The 15,679-nt window shown below is 37.4% G+C and overlaps 1 protein-coding gene across 1 annotated transcript; it reads right to left on the minus strand.

The window, feature by feature from the left end:
• Positions 1-13,061: 13,061 nt before the first annotated feature.
• Positions 13,062-14,931, minus strand: LOC150090466 (T-cell immunomodulatory protein). Its single transcript, XM_090369144.1, has one exon. The coding sequence runs from the start codon at positions 14,892-14,894 to the stop codon at positions 13,119-13,121; it is 1,776 nt and encodes a 591-aa protein (XP_090225270.1). The 5' UTR covers positions 14,895-14,931; the 3' UTR covers positions 13,062-13,118.
• Between the last annotated feature and the right edge of the window lie 748 nt (positions 14,932-15,679).

Genomic DNA, 15,679 nt, shown 5'->3' on the forward strand with positions numbered 1-15,679 from the left:
AAGTTATTTTGGGGTTACTGTTCCCCAGGTGTAATACCTTACACTTTCCTGAACTAAAGCATAGCTGCCATTTTTCTGACCATCTCTGAAGTCTATCTAGGTCATTCTGAAGAAGCTCTGCTTATCAGCAATCATTAACTACTCTACCAATCTTTACATCACCTGCAAATTTAGATATCACGCCCTGTATCCCTTCATCGATGTCATTTATGAAAATCAAAAACAACAGTGATCTTAATACTGATCCTTGGGGAACCCCACTTCTTACATCAACCCAATCTGAGGAATAACCATTTATCACAACCCTCTGCCTCCTGCTCGAAGCCACCCTGCTATCCCTATCTCTAAGGATTTTCTGTCTTTTCCCCTAGGTTACTTGCCCTGCCATGTGGAGGTAGGTACAGTGCCATCTAGTGAACAAGCAGCTGGAGAAGTTAGTTTGTTAGTGAAAAAATTAATAAATATACTAAGAAAAGAAAGCTGATTTCCTTTCTGGATTCTTACTCACAATCTGATAAGTCAGTGGTTTTCAACCTGGGTGGTGCGGCACACTAGGGTTCTGCAACAACATTCTTGGGGTGCCATGTAATTTCGGTTTAAGTTACTTAAAGTTATTATTATTTTTCATTATATTGAAATATTATTATTATTTATTAATTTATTATAATAATAACTATAATTATTTATTATAGTTATTATTTTTCATTATATTGAAATAAATTGAGCATTACAGCTTTGGTTCATCTATCTAATTATAAAAAGATGTAAGGTATCTTGTACTGTATATGTTTAATTTTGTGGTGATCTATAATTGATCTTTATTTAATACCTCTATATAAAGAATAAAATTATTATATAGGTATATATTAAAAGGTCGAAAACCATTGTGTTAGGTATTTCTTTTTCTTTTGGAAAAAATTACTGGGACACTAATGGCACCGTGAACCGAGAAAGTTTGGGAACCTCTGTGTTAAGTAGAGAACCACTTACAATGAACTGAGATTATGAAAAGCAGTAGAAATAAAACAGAGTGAAATTACTCTATATATCTCTCAAGAAAAATAGCTTGGCACTCAGAATGTGAAATGAGGGGGGGGGGAGAAGCAAGATAAATGGTTATATGTGCATAATTGCACTTATATTTGCACACAGATGTAAAAGTAATGCACACAGGTGTAAGAATTGTTTTTAAAGAAGTTCCCCCCCCCCATTTATATCAACAATACAGTGATAACATGGATGAAGGATATACCACCCAAGCACAATTCTTAATTTTTCAAGTGACAATTATTTGAAAATGATATACGGGCATCTAATTTTCATGTCTGGGCAAAACTAGGTGGGTGGGGGGACAAAAGTTTTAAATCTAGAAAACTAATTATACAAATGTAATAATTTATAAAAATATCAATAGTGGAATAGTATTATGTATAATTCAGATTACACAATATAAGACACAGACCTGATAATTTATTTAATATTACTTAAAATAAAATAAAAAAAAACTTATCTTATTTTAGGAAGTAACATTAATTTTAATTTTTGATATTACTGCTAAATCATTTACATTCAGAAACTGAAACTGCACCCAACCCACAAATTACAAAATTATGAGAGCCCACAGTCACAACCCAAACCTCAGGTACCAACCAGATGCAAGACTCTACTACACATAGCTTTTAGCTCAATATTCACTTCACATTTTGTAAAACTTTGTGATCAACAGTGTATGGAATGCAATAGACATTTCAGGATCTGTGATTTACTTAGTTAAACAACTGCAGTATACTGTCAATGCTTTTGTAACGCATCTACTTATTTCTTCAAGGATTTTTTAACAATGAGTGAAAAATAACATGCATTTAATTTTTTCTGCTGTGTAAACAGAAATGTTAAATATATAACTTAAATGCATTAAATAAATGACTTTCATGCATGAATTGAAAAATGATAATATATATATATATATATATTTTTTTTTTTTTTTTTTTTGTTTCTGTGCATCAACCACATTGCAATTCATTCCTCCAATGTTAATTGCTGGATTTCTATTGGTTCCATTTTAATGAAATTTGACATGGTTCGACAAATCTTATTAAAGGAGTCAAATAGGGAATTTCATTAAGGTCCATCTCCTGGAAGTCGAGTTATTACATGTGAACAGAAGACAATGTGCTTTCAAAATATATGTTAATTGCAATTTGCAGCATCAATTTCATTAATTATTGAGGAGAATGATTCTTCTGAGTACCCTTGTATTCCTGAAATCAACTAAATCATCTGTAGTAATATAAGTGGGATGCAGGAACCCTTAAGAACTTAACACCATCCCGGTGTTTCTGGATTTATTTAATCAAAGGTCCATGGTGTAATTTTTTACACCACCATGGTGTAATTTTTTTCACAATGGCATACCAGCTAGTAAACAGGACTGCTGATGTCAGGCCAATGAAAGTAGCAAAACATATCTATATTTCTGCCGGTGGGCAATTAATCAGTGAGGTGCAATAAACACTATCCAAGAAACAAAGTTGACAGTAATTTCAAAGAATGGATTCAAATCACAGCATGCTAGTATGACAGTGGTAGTAAACCACTGGTACTGACTGGTTTTGGCCACCACTAGTACAGTGCCCATTTATAGAATCAAAATTTTAAGCTCAGTTAGAATAATAAACAAGAAAAAAAATTAAAAATGCTAACTGGATGCTACAAAATCAAAATGTGTATTAACGATATAAGAAAAAAAGTCATGCAAATACAAAATGACTACTATACAAATCACTTTAAAAAACAACTATATAGTGGGGCCCCAACATCCGATGGTAATTCGTTCCACAAAACCCATTTACGTTGAAACCGATAATACATTGATTTCCGGTAATTCATTATCCTTTATCTGAAACATCCCACCTCCTTTGCCATTCTAGCATTAATGCTGACAGTATCCTTCTTTTCTCAGATTGTACATCTCGTCTGGTATACAGCCTTCCAACATCCTGGCACGAACTCACATTTAATATGGTCTTTCTTATATTCCTCCTTGTGCAATTAATCAAAGTACACAGAATAATCAACAAATCTGCCGGCAGCTTACCTGAAACAACTTGGCTTCTGTCGAAACAGTTCGACATACTCTAGTGATAGACAAAATATCAAACCTTTGAGTCTGCAAAACATACTTTTTAATTAAATTTGTGATTCTATGAAGCCAAGCTGCTGAGGCATAAGTTATTATTGGGACAAAGAGGCAGTCATACAATAAATTAAGTGCTCTGCCCTTTATGCCCCAATCCACTCTTATAACTCCCTTCAGCTTGGCGTATAATGTTCTTATCTTCTTTTTCAAATACTTAGCATGTGAGACAAAACTGATCCACTCTCCCATCAACACACTTAAGTACTTAACTGTCGTGACATATTAGCATTATCGAACAGACACTCCATGTACACGAACCAAAGGTCACCTATTCTTGCTGAATTGTCCTTTTAACAATAGTTGCACAGTTTTAGTTTCAGAAATTTGTAAGCCATGCAATGTGGAGCATTCAATTAAATCTGCCAAAACTGTTGCAGCCTGTTCTTCTATATGGGTTCAAGCATTACCATACACCAAAAAGAGGTCATCAGCATAGGCTGAGGTCATCACATCAACAGCCACATAATTTCATTCCAGGAATTCATCTATTACCATGCACCAGGCCTGAGGACCGATCACAGAGTCCTGAGGCCAGTCTCTCAATACATCTGTCACAATTTCTGTGTAAGCCGTTCTTATGACAACTTTCGAATCTTCAAAATATTGTTGAAACACAGAAAACAATTTTTCAGAACATTTTGTTGCTCTTAACCTAGTTAAGATCCTTTCCCATTACAGCCTATCAAATGCACCATGAAAATCTACAAAAACACCGAGTACATACCGCCCCTCGTGCTCCTGTGTATACCTCACCATCTGACTCACAGCATCTTATGTTGATCTTCCCTTCCTATAACCAAATTGGTTATGAGAGGACAACAGTTTTTGTTCATATATAATCATAATTCTACTAATACCTAGTCGTTCATATGTTTTTGCCAGCACAGATAGAAAAGCAGTCGGGCAGTATGCACCAGGCACCTCCGGTATCATATCTGGACTTTTTATAATTAATCTTAATAGCACAGTTCTCAAGGCTAGGGGAAAGGAACCTTTATCTAAATATTTATTTTACACATCCACAAAGACAACAGGTCTCAAATGGAATGCTCTTTTCATTACTTTCAACCTATATCAAATCAAGGCACAGAGATCAGTCTTCCTTAGCCTGTGCAATCACCTCTGCAACCTCATCCTGAGAAAACAACACTTTATCCTTATCAGATTGATACGAAGCATTACCTCTGACCATCCCTTGATGTGTGCCTATTTGTTCAATTTCTAATGCCAGAAACAACTGCTCCAAGACCATGTTTGTGGAATTGTGCCAATCAATGGCACTAAAATTTCCACTATTAATTGCATAACTCATTTCATTAAAACATACTTTTTCAGTTACAATCTTAAAAACTGATCCCCACGAGTATCTCGATCCTTTCTCATTCACAAACTTCTTCCAAGAAGTTTCTTTTACAACCTTTATACTCGTAACATATTCTTTTCTTAACCTCCTATATTTTAATTTATATATATATCAGCCATATTAACGTTACCAACACAACGATAAAATTGAAATTGTTTTCTAACAGTCCTTAACTCCTTTCTCTGTAAATCCAATAATCCCCTCCACCAATTTACAGCACACCTTCTACATTTCTTTTTACACATGCTACACTTTGATGATACATATAAAGCTTTTTGTAACATTTCAGCATGCTCAATATTCAACAATTCATTCCATTTCACATTACTTATCTGAGTACAGAAAGCCAGATCAAATTTGGTCAAATTTGCAGTATGCATCATAAATCTCTCTTGGCTCCTTCTCTCCTCTTGCAACTATAACACTACTTATTTCAAAGAGAATTGCATTATGCTCACTAGTCGAAAACTGTTCAACGACTTTTTGAACTAGTTGTTCTAGGTAACTCTATTGTCAGGGAAACGGGGAACATATTGTGCAAAAAAGGATAGATGGAACAGGACCAGGGTATGTGTGCCAGGGGCAAAGATTGATGATGTCGTAGAGCAGATAACATCTTTTAAGGGCACAAAGGGTGATATTGTTGTACATGTTGGCACTAATGATATTAAGAGTAGGAGACCGGTGGAATTACTTAACAAGTACAAGTCAATGCTGAAAAAAAGGCCGTGAGTTAGGGTTGAATTTGAAAGTGTCTGCAATTCTGCCAGACACGATAGCAGGGAGTATATGATGAGAGCCTTGTCGATCAATTTGGCCCTGGAGAGATTGTGCAAGGCTCAAAGGGTAGAATTTTTCTCAGCCTGGACTGTGCTTGTTAACAGAAGAGACTACTTCTACAGGGATGGGATTCACTTAAATAGAAAAGGTGCAAGAATATTTGCTGATGCTATCGAGGCAGAGTTAGGTGGGTCGGAAAACTACTAGCTTAGCAATAGCCGCTGGAAGAGGTGAAAGTGATTCTTGCACTGCTTCTATTGAAATGCAATTGAGCAGCAGCCTGGAAAGCAAGGCAATGGGGATTTCCAGGACTGCTGGGAGTCATAGTGGAACAAGTAAATACGTGGGCTGTATTAGGGTAACTTAGAGTAGAAACAGGTGCATGTACACCAACGCTAGGAGTATAGTTAATAAATTCAATGAGCTTGAAGTGAGCTTCGAGACATCAAAGAGAGATATTGTTGGGATATCAGAAACGTGGTGTCACACAGACATAAGCAGTGCATGAAGATGCACTGCTTATGTCTGTGTGACACCACGACTGGAAATGTGCAAATGTGACCCCAATTCACAAAGGAGGATCAAAGGCTGACACAAGTAATTATAGACCTGTGAGCTTAACTTCTGTTCCAGGAAAATTAATGGAGGCACTGGTTAAAGAAGCACTGCAGGATCATTTAGACAAGACTTCAGTTATAGCTCAGACACAGCATGGTTTTGTTAAGGGGAAGTCTTGCCTGACCAACTTGATTGGATACTACGATGCAGTCACAAAAGAACTGGATGCAGGGAATAACTTTGATATTATATACTTGGATCTTAGAAAGGCTTTTGATACTGCTGCACATGGAAGACTGCTACACAAATTGGAGCAGTGTGACATTGGAGGCAAATTGCTGCTATGGATAAAGGGGTGGTTGAGGGTGAGAAGACAGAGAGTGGTAATCAATGGACACTGCTCATTGTGGACTGATGTTGTTAGTGGAGTCCCTCAGGGCTCAGTGTTGGGTCCATTATTGTTTTCTGTATTTATAAATGATATTGATGATGGTATATCGGGCTTAATGTCCAATTTGCAGATGATACAAAGGTTGGCAGGGTTGTCAAGGACACTACTGACACTATGCTGCTGCAACAGGATCTGGAAAGGTTGAGCAGATGGGCTGAGAGGTGGCAAATGAAGTTTAACATTGACAAATGTAAAGTACTACACATGGGAAACAGCAACCCCAGAGCAACGTATCAACTCTGTGGTACAACACTGACAGTGGTAGAGAATGAAAGGGACTTGGGGGTGGTTGTGCAGGCAGATATGAAGTTCTCTGAGCAGTGCAGATGGGCTGCAAGAGTAGCTCATGGAGTATTGTCAATGATATACAGGAATTTTTCCAGCAGGGATAAGGAGGTGATTATTCCATTGTATAAGGCAATGGTCAGGCCACACCTAGAGTACTGTATACAGGTCTGGAGGCCTCATTTCAAGAAGGATGTAGAGCTGCTGGAACGAGTACAGAGAAGGGCAACAAGATTAGTGAATGGAACAAAGGGGTGCTATTACGAAGAAAGGCTTAAGTTTTGCAAATTACAGTGTCTGGAGACTAGGCACCAGCGAGGTGATCTGATAGAGGTGTATAAAGCCTTGAATGGTTTAAGCATGCTCAATGCTGATGGGATTCTTCCTCTAGCTCAGAAAAATCACCTGAGAGGGCATAAATTCAAATTGAGGAAAGACAGATGTAGGATAGACGTGCGGAAATTTGCCTTTAGCCAGCGGGTGGCTGGTTGGTGGAACAGACTTCCATCCCTTGTGGTGAAGGTTGATAGCCTAAATAAGTTTAAGGCTCAGCAGGACAGGTATTTTGAACGAACAGAGGGGTGAAGTGGAAGTGGTTTTTTTTTTTTTTTTGGCTGATGCTTTTTTTGGCATAAGCTTGCTTTCTTGCATCAAATGCCTCTACTAATGCTAGTGCAGAATTGGAATTTGGGGAGTACAATGTATACAGAAAGGATAGACAGGACAGAAAGGGAGGAGGGGTTATGCTGTTGGTTAAGAAACACAAAATCTAAGGGAGTACATCTAATTGATTTTGGTGGACAATGCAATGTTGAGTCTGTTTGGTGTGACATAAGCACTGGGAAAGGAAAATTGAGAGTAAGTGTGTTTGTTATAGACCTAATGAATCTGATGAGCATAATGAGCAATTGTGCAGAGAAATAGAGTGGCCCAGTAAATCAGTGTCTTATAATGGGGGAATTTAATTTCCCAGAGATTGACTGGAATTTGTGGGTTGGTCACTCACACACTAGCAAGGCTTTTGTGGATTTATTGGATGATTGTTTTCTACAGCAGCAGCATGTTCGGGGGGCAACTAGAGGGAGTAATACTCTTGATCTGATTATCAGTAGTGATTCTTCATGCATTAAGAATCTGCAGATAAAGGAACCACTAATTGGCAGTGATCACAGTGTGCTGAAGTTGGATTTACACAAAGAGGTAACTACCATCAAGGGTAAAGGGATATTTTTGCTTTCGTAAAGGTGACTACGGTGGTTTGAGACAGCATTTAAATTCTATATGGTGGGACCAACTGTATGATGTTACCAACAGCAAATTCAAAATGGGAAGCATTCAAAGAATTAATCTTGGAAGCTACTAGGCTTTTCATATCAACTAAGAAATATTGTTCAACATTTAGGCTTAACTGAATATCAGATGAACTAATTAGACACGTGACAGAGAAGAAAAATACATGGGATATATATATAAAATAACAGGTGACAAAGAAGCCTATGATAGATATAAGGTGGTCTGTAACCAAGGCACAAAGGAGGTTAGGCAGGCGAAGGCAGATTATGAGAAATCTTTGGCAAAGGATGCAAAGAAAAACAGAAAACAGTTCTTTACTTATGTAAACTCTAGAAGGAAGGGGATGAATCAGATTGGTCCACTTGATATCAATGGTTTAACTGTTGATGATCCTGCTCAGGTAGCTAACAAACTAAATGAATATTTTGCATCTACATTCACACATGAGGAGTTATTCAGCGAGGGGAATGCCAGAGGTGTATTCAACTCTGGCAGTAAGCTAGATAATCTTGTAATAACTGAGAGTAAAGTGGAGGAGAGATTGTTGAAGATAAACATAAGAAAAGCACCTGGGGTGGATGGAATCTATCCAGTTATATTAAAGTAGGCGGCAAAGATAGTAAGCAAACCCTTAGCCATAATTATGAGAGCTTCCTTGGACTCAGGGGAGGTACCCACGGACTGGAAATGTGCCAATGTCACCACAATCCACAAAGCGGATCAAAGGGAGACACAGGTAATTACAGACCTGTTAGTTTACCTTCCGTTGCAGGGAAATTAACGGAGGCACTGGTTAAAGAAGCATTGCAGGATCATCTAGACAAGACTTCAGTTATAACTTGGACACAGCATGGGTTTGTTAAGGGGAAGTCTTGTCCGAACAATTTGATTGGATACTATGATGTAGTCACAAAGGAACTGGATGCAAAGAATAACTTTGATATCATATATTTGGATCTTAGAAAGGCCTTTGATACTGTTGCACATGGAAGACTGCTACACAAATTGGAGCAGTGTTGCACTGGTGGCAAATTAATTGCTGCTATGGATAAAGGGATGGTTGAGCGGGAGAAGATAGAGAGTGGTAATCAATGGACAGTGCTCTTCGTGGACTAATATTATTAGTGGGACCCTTAGGGTTCAGTGTTGGGTCCATTGTTGTTTTTTGTATTTGTAAATGATACTGATGATAGTATATCAGGCTTAATGTCTACGTTTGCAGACGATACAAAGGCTGTCAGGGTTGTTAATGACAGTACATTGCTGCAAAAGGATCTAAAAAAGTTGAGCAGATGGGCTGAGAGGTGGCAAATGAAGTTTAACACTGACAAATGTAAAGTACTACATATGGGAAGCAGTAACTCCAGAGTAATATATCAACTCTCTGGTACTACCCTGACAGTGGCAGAGAATGAAAAGGACCTGGGGGTAATTGTGCAGGCAAATATGAAGTTTTCTGAGCAGTGCAGATGGTCTGGAAGAGTAGCTCACGGTGTCTTGTCAATGATATACAGGAATTTTTCTAGCAGGGATAAGGAGGTGATTATCCCCTTGTATAAGACAATGGTCAGGCCACACCTTGATTACTGTAAACAGGTGTGGAGGCCTCATTTTAAGAAGGATGTAGAGCAGTTGGAAAGAGTACAGAGAAGCGCAACAAGATTAGTGAATGGAACGAAGGGTTGCTCTTATGAAGAAAGGCTTAAGTTTTGCAGATTACAGTGTCTGGAAACTAGGCACCTGTGAGATGATCTGATTGAGGTGTATAAAGCCTTGAATGGTTTGAGCATGGGAGTCTTCCTCTTGCTCAAAATAATCACCTGAGAGGGCATAAATTTAAATTGAGGAAAGGCAGTTGTAAGATAGATCTGCTGAAGTTTTCCTTTAGTCATCAGGTAGTTGATTGGTGGAACCGACTTCAATCTTCTGCTGTGGAAGTTGATAGCCTAAATAAATTTAAGGCTGAACTGGACAGGTATTTGGGAGCGGGTTTTTTTTTTTTGGCTGATGCTGCATAAACTTGCTTTCTTGCTTGCATCCTATGCCTCTACTAATGCTAATGCTCAAATTGAGGAAAGACAGTTGTAGAATAGATGTTCAGAAATTTGCCTTTAACTAACAGGTAGTTGATTGCTGGAACAGACTGCCATCTGCTGTTGTGGAAGTTGATACCTTAAATTAATTTAAGGCTCTACTAGACAAATATTTGGAGTGACTGGATGGGTGAATTGAGAACGGTTTTTTTTTTTTTTTTTTGGCTGATGCTGTATAAGCTTGCTTTCTTGCATCACATTACTCAACTAATACTAATTCCTTCCCCCACTTTGTGAGCCTATAACTGTGTGTTTTCAACTTGGTAAAAGATACCAAGCCATGGTCGCCAATTCCACATTAGTGCTTAAGATTTTTTTGGTTGGTTGGTAGGTTTGTATAACGGTGAATCAGCAGCAGTAGCAATGGTGCACCATATTTATTTTATATATTTTTTTAGTGCATTGACATCTATAGTGTGCCATTATATTAATTATTAAGAGTTTGCTGACAGATGTTGTGCATATAATTTAATTAACAAAATGGCATCTTGCACTGGCAGAGTACAAGAACATACAGTACTTTTTTGTTTGAACAATCAAAATCTACAAATGCACATTCACAAAATTTTCATGCACATTATGATAAACAGTAAAATAAAAATTTCATTTATGAATGACATAAGAATTCTGATCATTTGATACATGCACGAAAAAAAGAAAAGAAAAAAGAAAGATCATGGGTAAGTGCTGAAAGTGTGGAAAATTAAAAGATTGGTCTTTGTTCACCGTCCTAGAAAATCAGCACATCAAAGTCAGTTGTCAACCTACCACACGAAGGATTTTAAAAGAAAAAAAAAAGACAGTTAAACTTGAAGCTGTACAAACTGCAAATGTTGCCAGCCATTACAGGTAATGACAAAAAAACATCGAGTCAATATTTTGACACTAATGGACAACAGCTGGTTTCAACAACTGTTTCGTTTTCAGCAGCATGTCCATTTTTATTTGAATGGAGCAGTGAAGAAAAAAAATATCACTGGAGTTGTATTAGAAAACCTTATCATTTCACAAGTCTCTGAACCAAATTTCCAAATTCAAATCCAGAGGCAACTGCATGGGTTGCTGCCTGTGGATTTGAAGCTCATGTTTTATCAGTCAATATTATAAACAAATTATACAAAGTGAAGAACAGAATTAAAGTTGTTGCATCATGTAAGCTGAACATGTTGCAGTAAGTTTAACAGGACTCTGACTTTTGTTAGAATGTGTACATTGATTGGGTAGTAGTCATCACAATGAAGTGATAACTACTGCTCATAATAATAATAATAATCAGTAAAAACTTCAAGGCTACAGCTTTATGAGGGGCATTTGTAAAGGTCTGAAATGAAAGGATAGTGGTAGAAATTTCTGTACTTAATGTATAACACTTCAAACAGTAACACACCAAGTTGCATGCAGTTTCTACAATATATTTTTTTAAATTACGGTGCTGAAGTCAGCAAAGTTGTGTGAATGAAAAATGGACAAAATCAGTCACTGTGCGGTCATCCATTATTTGAGTTAAAAAGGGAATAACACCACAGGAAATTCATGAAGATATGGTTACAATTGGGGAGGATGCCCCTTCCTATTCCACTTAGTGGGCAGTTTTAGTGGGATTAAGTGGGCAGCAGAATTTAAATGCAGGAGGAAAAGTCTGGAAGATGACTTTTGGAAGTGGAAGACCTGCAACATCCATCATTCCAGAAGTTGACAGTGTGCATGACCTGGTGATAAGTGAGTGACAGTTTGGCACATTGCCAGCATCTTGGGCATCTCATCAACCATGTGAAACACATTAACAGAGATTCTTGCTATGAAAAAGCACAAGGGATCCCAAGGTTATTGGCAGCGCATCAAAAATGCACAGGGGTTGCAATGTAACGTGAACATTTAGATAATTTTCAAGCAGATTCAGCAAATTTCCTTGCAAGGTTTGCAACTATGGATGGGCCATGGGTCCATCACTTTCAGCCAGAGACAAAGGAGTGGCCCAAACACTGGAAACACAGCTCTTCTTCCCTCCAAAGAAAGCCAAGTCAATTCCTTCTGCTAGCAAGGTGATGGCATTAGTTTTTTGGGATGCTGATAAAATGTTGCTAGTGGATTACCTTCAGAAAGACCAGACAGTCTCATAGGCATATTACAAAGACCTCATGAGGCATTTTCATGAAAACATCAGGGACAAATGAGGGGAACTCAGCGAAGGAGTCTCGTTCCATGAGGACATGCTTGCTCACAAGTCATTTCCAGGACTGCACTGCATGAGTGCGACTTGGAAATCTTGGCTAATCCCTCAATTCACCAGATCTAACACCACTGGACTTTCACCTATTTCCTAATTTGAAAAAAAATTGCTTGGCTGGTATCCAATTTTCCACTAACAGTGACATCATTACTGCAGTGGAGGTTCAAGAGAAAACTTTCTTCACAGCTGATATCAACAGATTGCAGCAATGGTAGCAAGTGTTTTGACTCCAAAGGGAACTATGTACAGACTTCAAATAAATCCTTCATACTCAGGCCATAAATTTCAAATGCCTCGCATACTTCAGAGTTTAGTACAAGTTTAATATTAAGTTCAAACTACACACAGTTAGTGGGCTCACATAGTTGTGAAGTTGCTTTTGGATTACTTTGTAAAATTGTATTGGAGTCAAAACACTTGCCACCATTGGTGCAATCTGTTGATATCAGCTGTGAAGAAAATTTTCTCTTGAGCCTCCAGGAATGCCTCCACTGCAGTAATAATGTCACTGTTAGTGGGAAATTGGATGCCAGCCAAGTACTTTGTATAATTGTTTGGAGATCCAATGGTTCTTCAAACAAAACAATTCAAGTAAGACACCATAAGTGGTCTATATGAAAAGAATAGTAAATCAAATGGCACACTTAATCTCAATTAAGAGTGAGAAATTGATGTAAGCTTTTTAAATAATCGCTATGCAAATCTGGACAATAGGCAGTACGAAATTAAAGTTCTCATAATATGAAACCACAATATATAACAATTTAATAAAATATTTCAAAACCGTAATAATAATTTATAGTAACATTTATACACAAAACATTACATTTTACAAAAATGTGACAGAAGAAAAGTAATGTCCACTCTCACATTGCATCAAAGTGAAAACGATAAGCTTCCTGTAACTTCTCTCTCCTATCTTCTCGTTTTTCTCTCCAATGGAAAACGCTAACAATAACTGAAATAACACCACATGTACCAACAAGGGCTAAAAATGTTAGAAGGACAAGGTGACTGGGCGTAACAAAGAGTTTATTCAGCCACCTCTGTGGTTCATCTGGTTTCAGGGGATTTATCACCATCTGTGAATTAGGAATAATTTGAGTCCACTGACGTCTCCTTATATTCTTCCCTGTTTTTCCTGGAATTACAACAGTCAACTGGTCAACAAAGTTTGGTGTTTGACCTAATCCAAGTACCAAGTAAGGTAACTGAAGAGGAAAGTATGCTGACTGTGGTAATTGAGCAGCACAACCAACTTGTGGGGTTCCATCAGGTTTAGTTGTACTGTATTGTATAACTGGGCCAGGCTGGTTAGTTCCATAAGGAATCAACTTATCATTACAGTCAGGAGTGCATAAACCACTTAACACAAGAACTTTTATGAAGTAAGCATCATAAGGAAACTTGTTTAGTAATGCAAACATTGTCCATTCATTGTCAATTTTACTTGAGAGCAGAATGTCCAATTTTCCATCTTCAAATATGTCATAAAACGCAGCTATTTCAATATTATTAATGGTTGTTAATGCCGGAATGTTCAAAATTGATAACCCTCTCCTAAGATAACAACTGGCACATTCTTCATTTTTTAGTAACACTGCTCTACTAAGTGGCTTACCTTTCTGCTGTAAGACTGCTATAAAATCTGGATAACCATCCATATCAATATCTCCTGACCTAAGTGTTATCGTTAATGCTGCTTTTTCTAGCGCATTATTATTATTAGGCACTTTGAAACCCCACGTTTGATTTTCAAACACAAAAGAATCAAAAAGGTTTTCCCAACTTTCTTTCTCGGTACTCCAGATTTTAACAGCTGAATGGTAACAATCTGAATCATTGCAAACAGGCATAACATGTTCCAGTACTCCATCACAGTTAATATCAACAAATGTCGATTGACCACAAAGAGAAATATCAGGTGGGTAAGGTATTGTGTGTGTGAAATTAAAATTTCCATTCTCGTTCAACCAATATTCCGTGTCATTCACACCTGTTACAAACAAATCGGCAACCATATCGTTATTGAGATCTAAAAAGGAAGATGCTTGAGGAATTTTTAACGGCTGAAATTTATCTGCCCGATTATTAGTTTTCAACTTCGTAAAATTAAAAGCGGTTTTATTAATGGCAGTCCAAACACCTCTTTCTCCTTCAACGTTTTCCCCAAAAAGATCGGGAACCATGTCACCGTCATAATCCATAACCAAGGGTTGACCGGTAATATTAAAACGAGTAACTGCGAGACAATCTGTTTTATTTCGGTTCCCCCAAAATACATGCACTTCATTTACTTTCATTACTTCGTGAGAAACAGTAATTAATATGTCCATGATTGAATCTCCGTTAAAGTCTGCTGGCATAACGCTTGTAATTACACCTTCGGAAATCTTACAACTTACATCTCTTTTCTGAAGGTAAGGTTTTGATTCGGAGGCAAAGAGAACTTCTATTCTTTGGCCCTTTTCTGTAATGCGAAATACGTCCGTTAGTTTATCTGAATTAAAGTCACCGAAAGCAGCTAAAATGCCCTCACGCTGAGAACTTTCAAATAAATCTGAAGATATATCTTCGTAACTAACCGACAGCACATAATGTAATATAAAGTAAATAAACATCGACACCGTCAGAACAGCCATCTTTCGCTAAACTATGAAAATGATATAACTTGGGGAAATCATAGTTTATTTATTGTTAATAATTATTTTTTTTCTAATTACCATGTAAAACTATAACTTCAAAAAAGACACCAGTACAAAACATTAATTTACGAACTAGTAAAAGCTGCATAAAAGACATACGCAATGTCAATCGCATCGGCACATGTCAGTGGTTTTCAACCGGGATGCCGCGGCACCTGCCGCAACAATATTCCAGGGGTGTAACTTATTAATGGCTGGGTTTAGGTTACTTGAACTTATTATTATTTTTTAATTTATGTATTTACAGTATTTCATTATAAAAAGGTGCACAGTATCTTTTTAATTTTGTGGTGATCTATAATTGATGTTTACTTAGTACCTCTACATAACAAATAAAATTATTATACACTGTATACAGGGTGTTTCAGTTAAACGTTTCAGAACTTCTAAGAGGGGTAGGGTACATCCTGACAACTCGAAATCATATAGCAATGTGGGGTCGGTAATGCTTTCCTGAAGCGGTGTTGTACACAGAAGCACCATAAAGAAAAGAGACCGTAAGTGAGAAATCGTTTTAATAATACATGAAAAGAAGCAAAAGGTACATGGATTAAAGTAAGTGTTCGAAGTTTCTTCCACGGGCTACAATGCACGCCTCACATCTCCGACGCATGGACATCCGAACATTCTGGAATACTCCAGGCGAATTTCTTCGGCAGCTACTGCGATTCTTGCAACCAGCTCCTCAGCATTGTCAACAGGGGTGTCATAAACTAGCGATT

Source organism: Mastigoproctus giganteus, chromosome 2, assembly GCF_048544385.1.
Source record: "Mastigoproctus giganteus isolate SK-2022 chromosome 2, ASM4854438v1, whole genome shotgun sequence".
In the NCBI taxonomy this organism is placed as follows: domain Eukaryota; kingdom Metazoa; phylum Arthropoda; class Arachnida; order Uropygi; family Thelyphonidae; genus Mastigoproctus; species Mastigoproctus giganteus.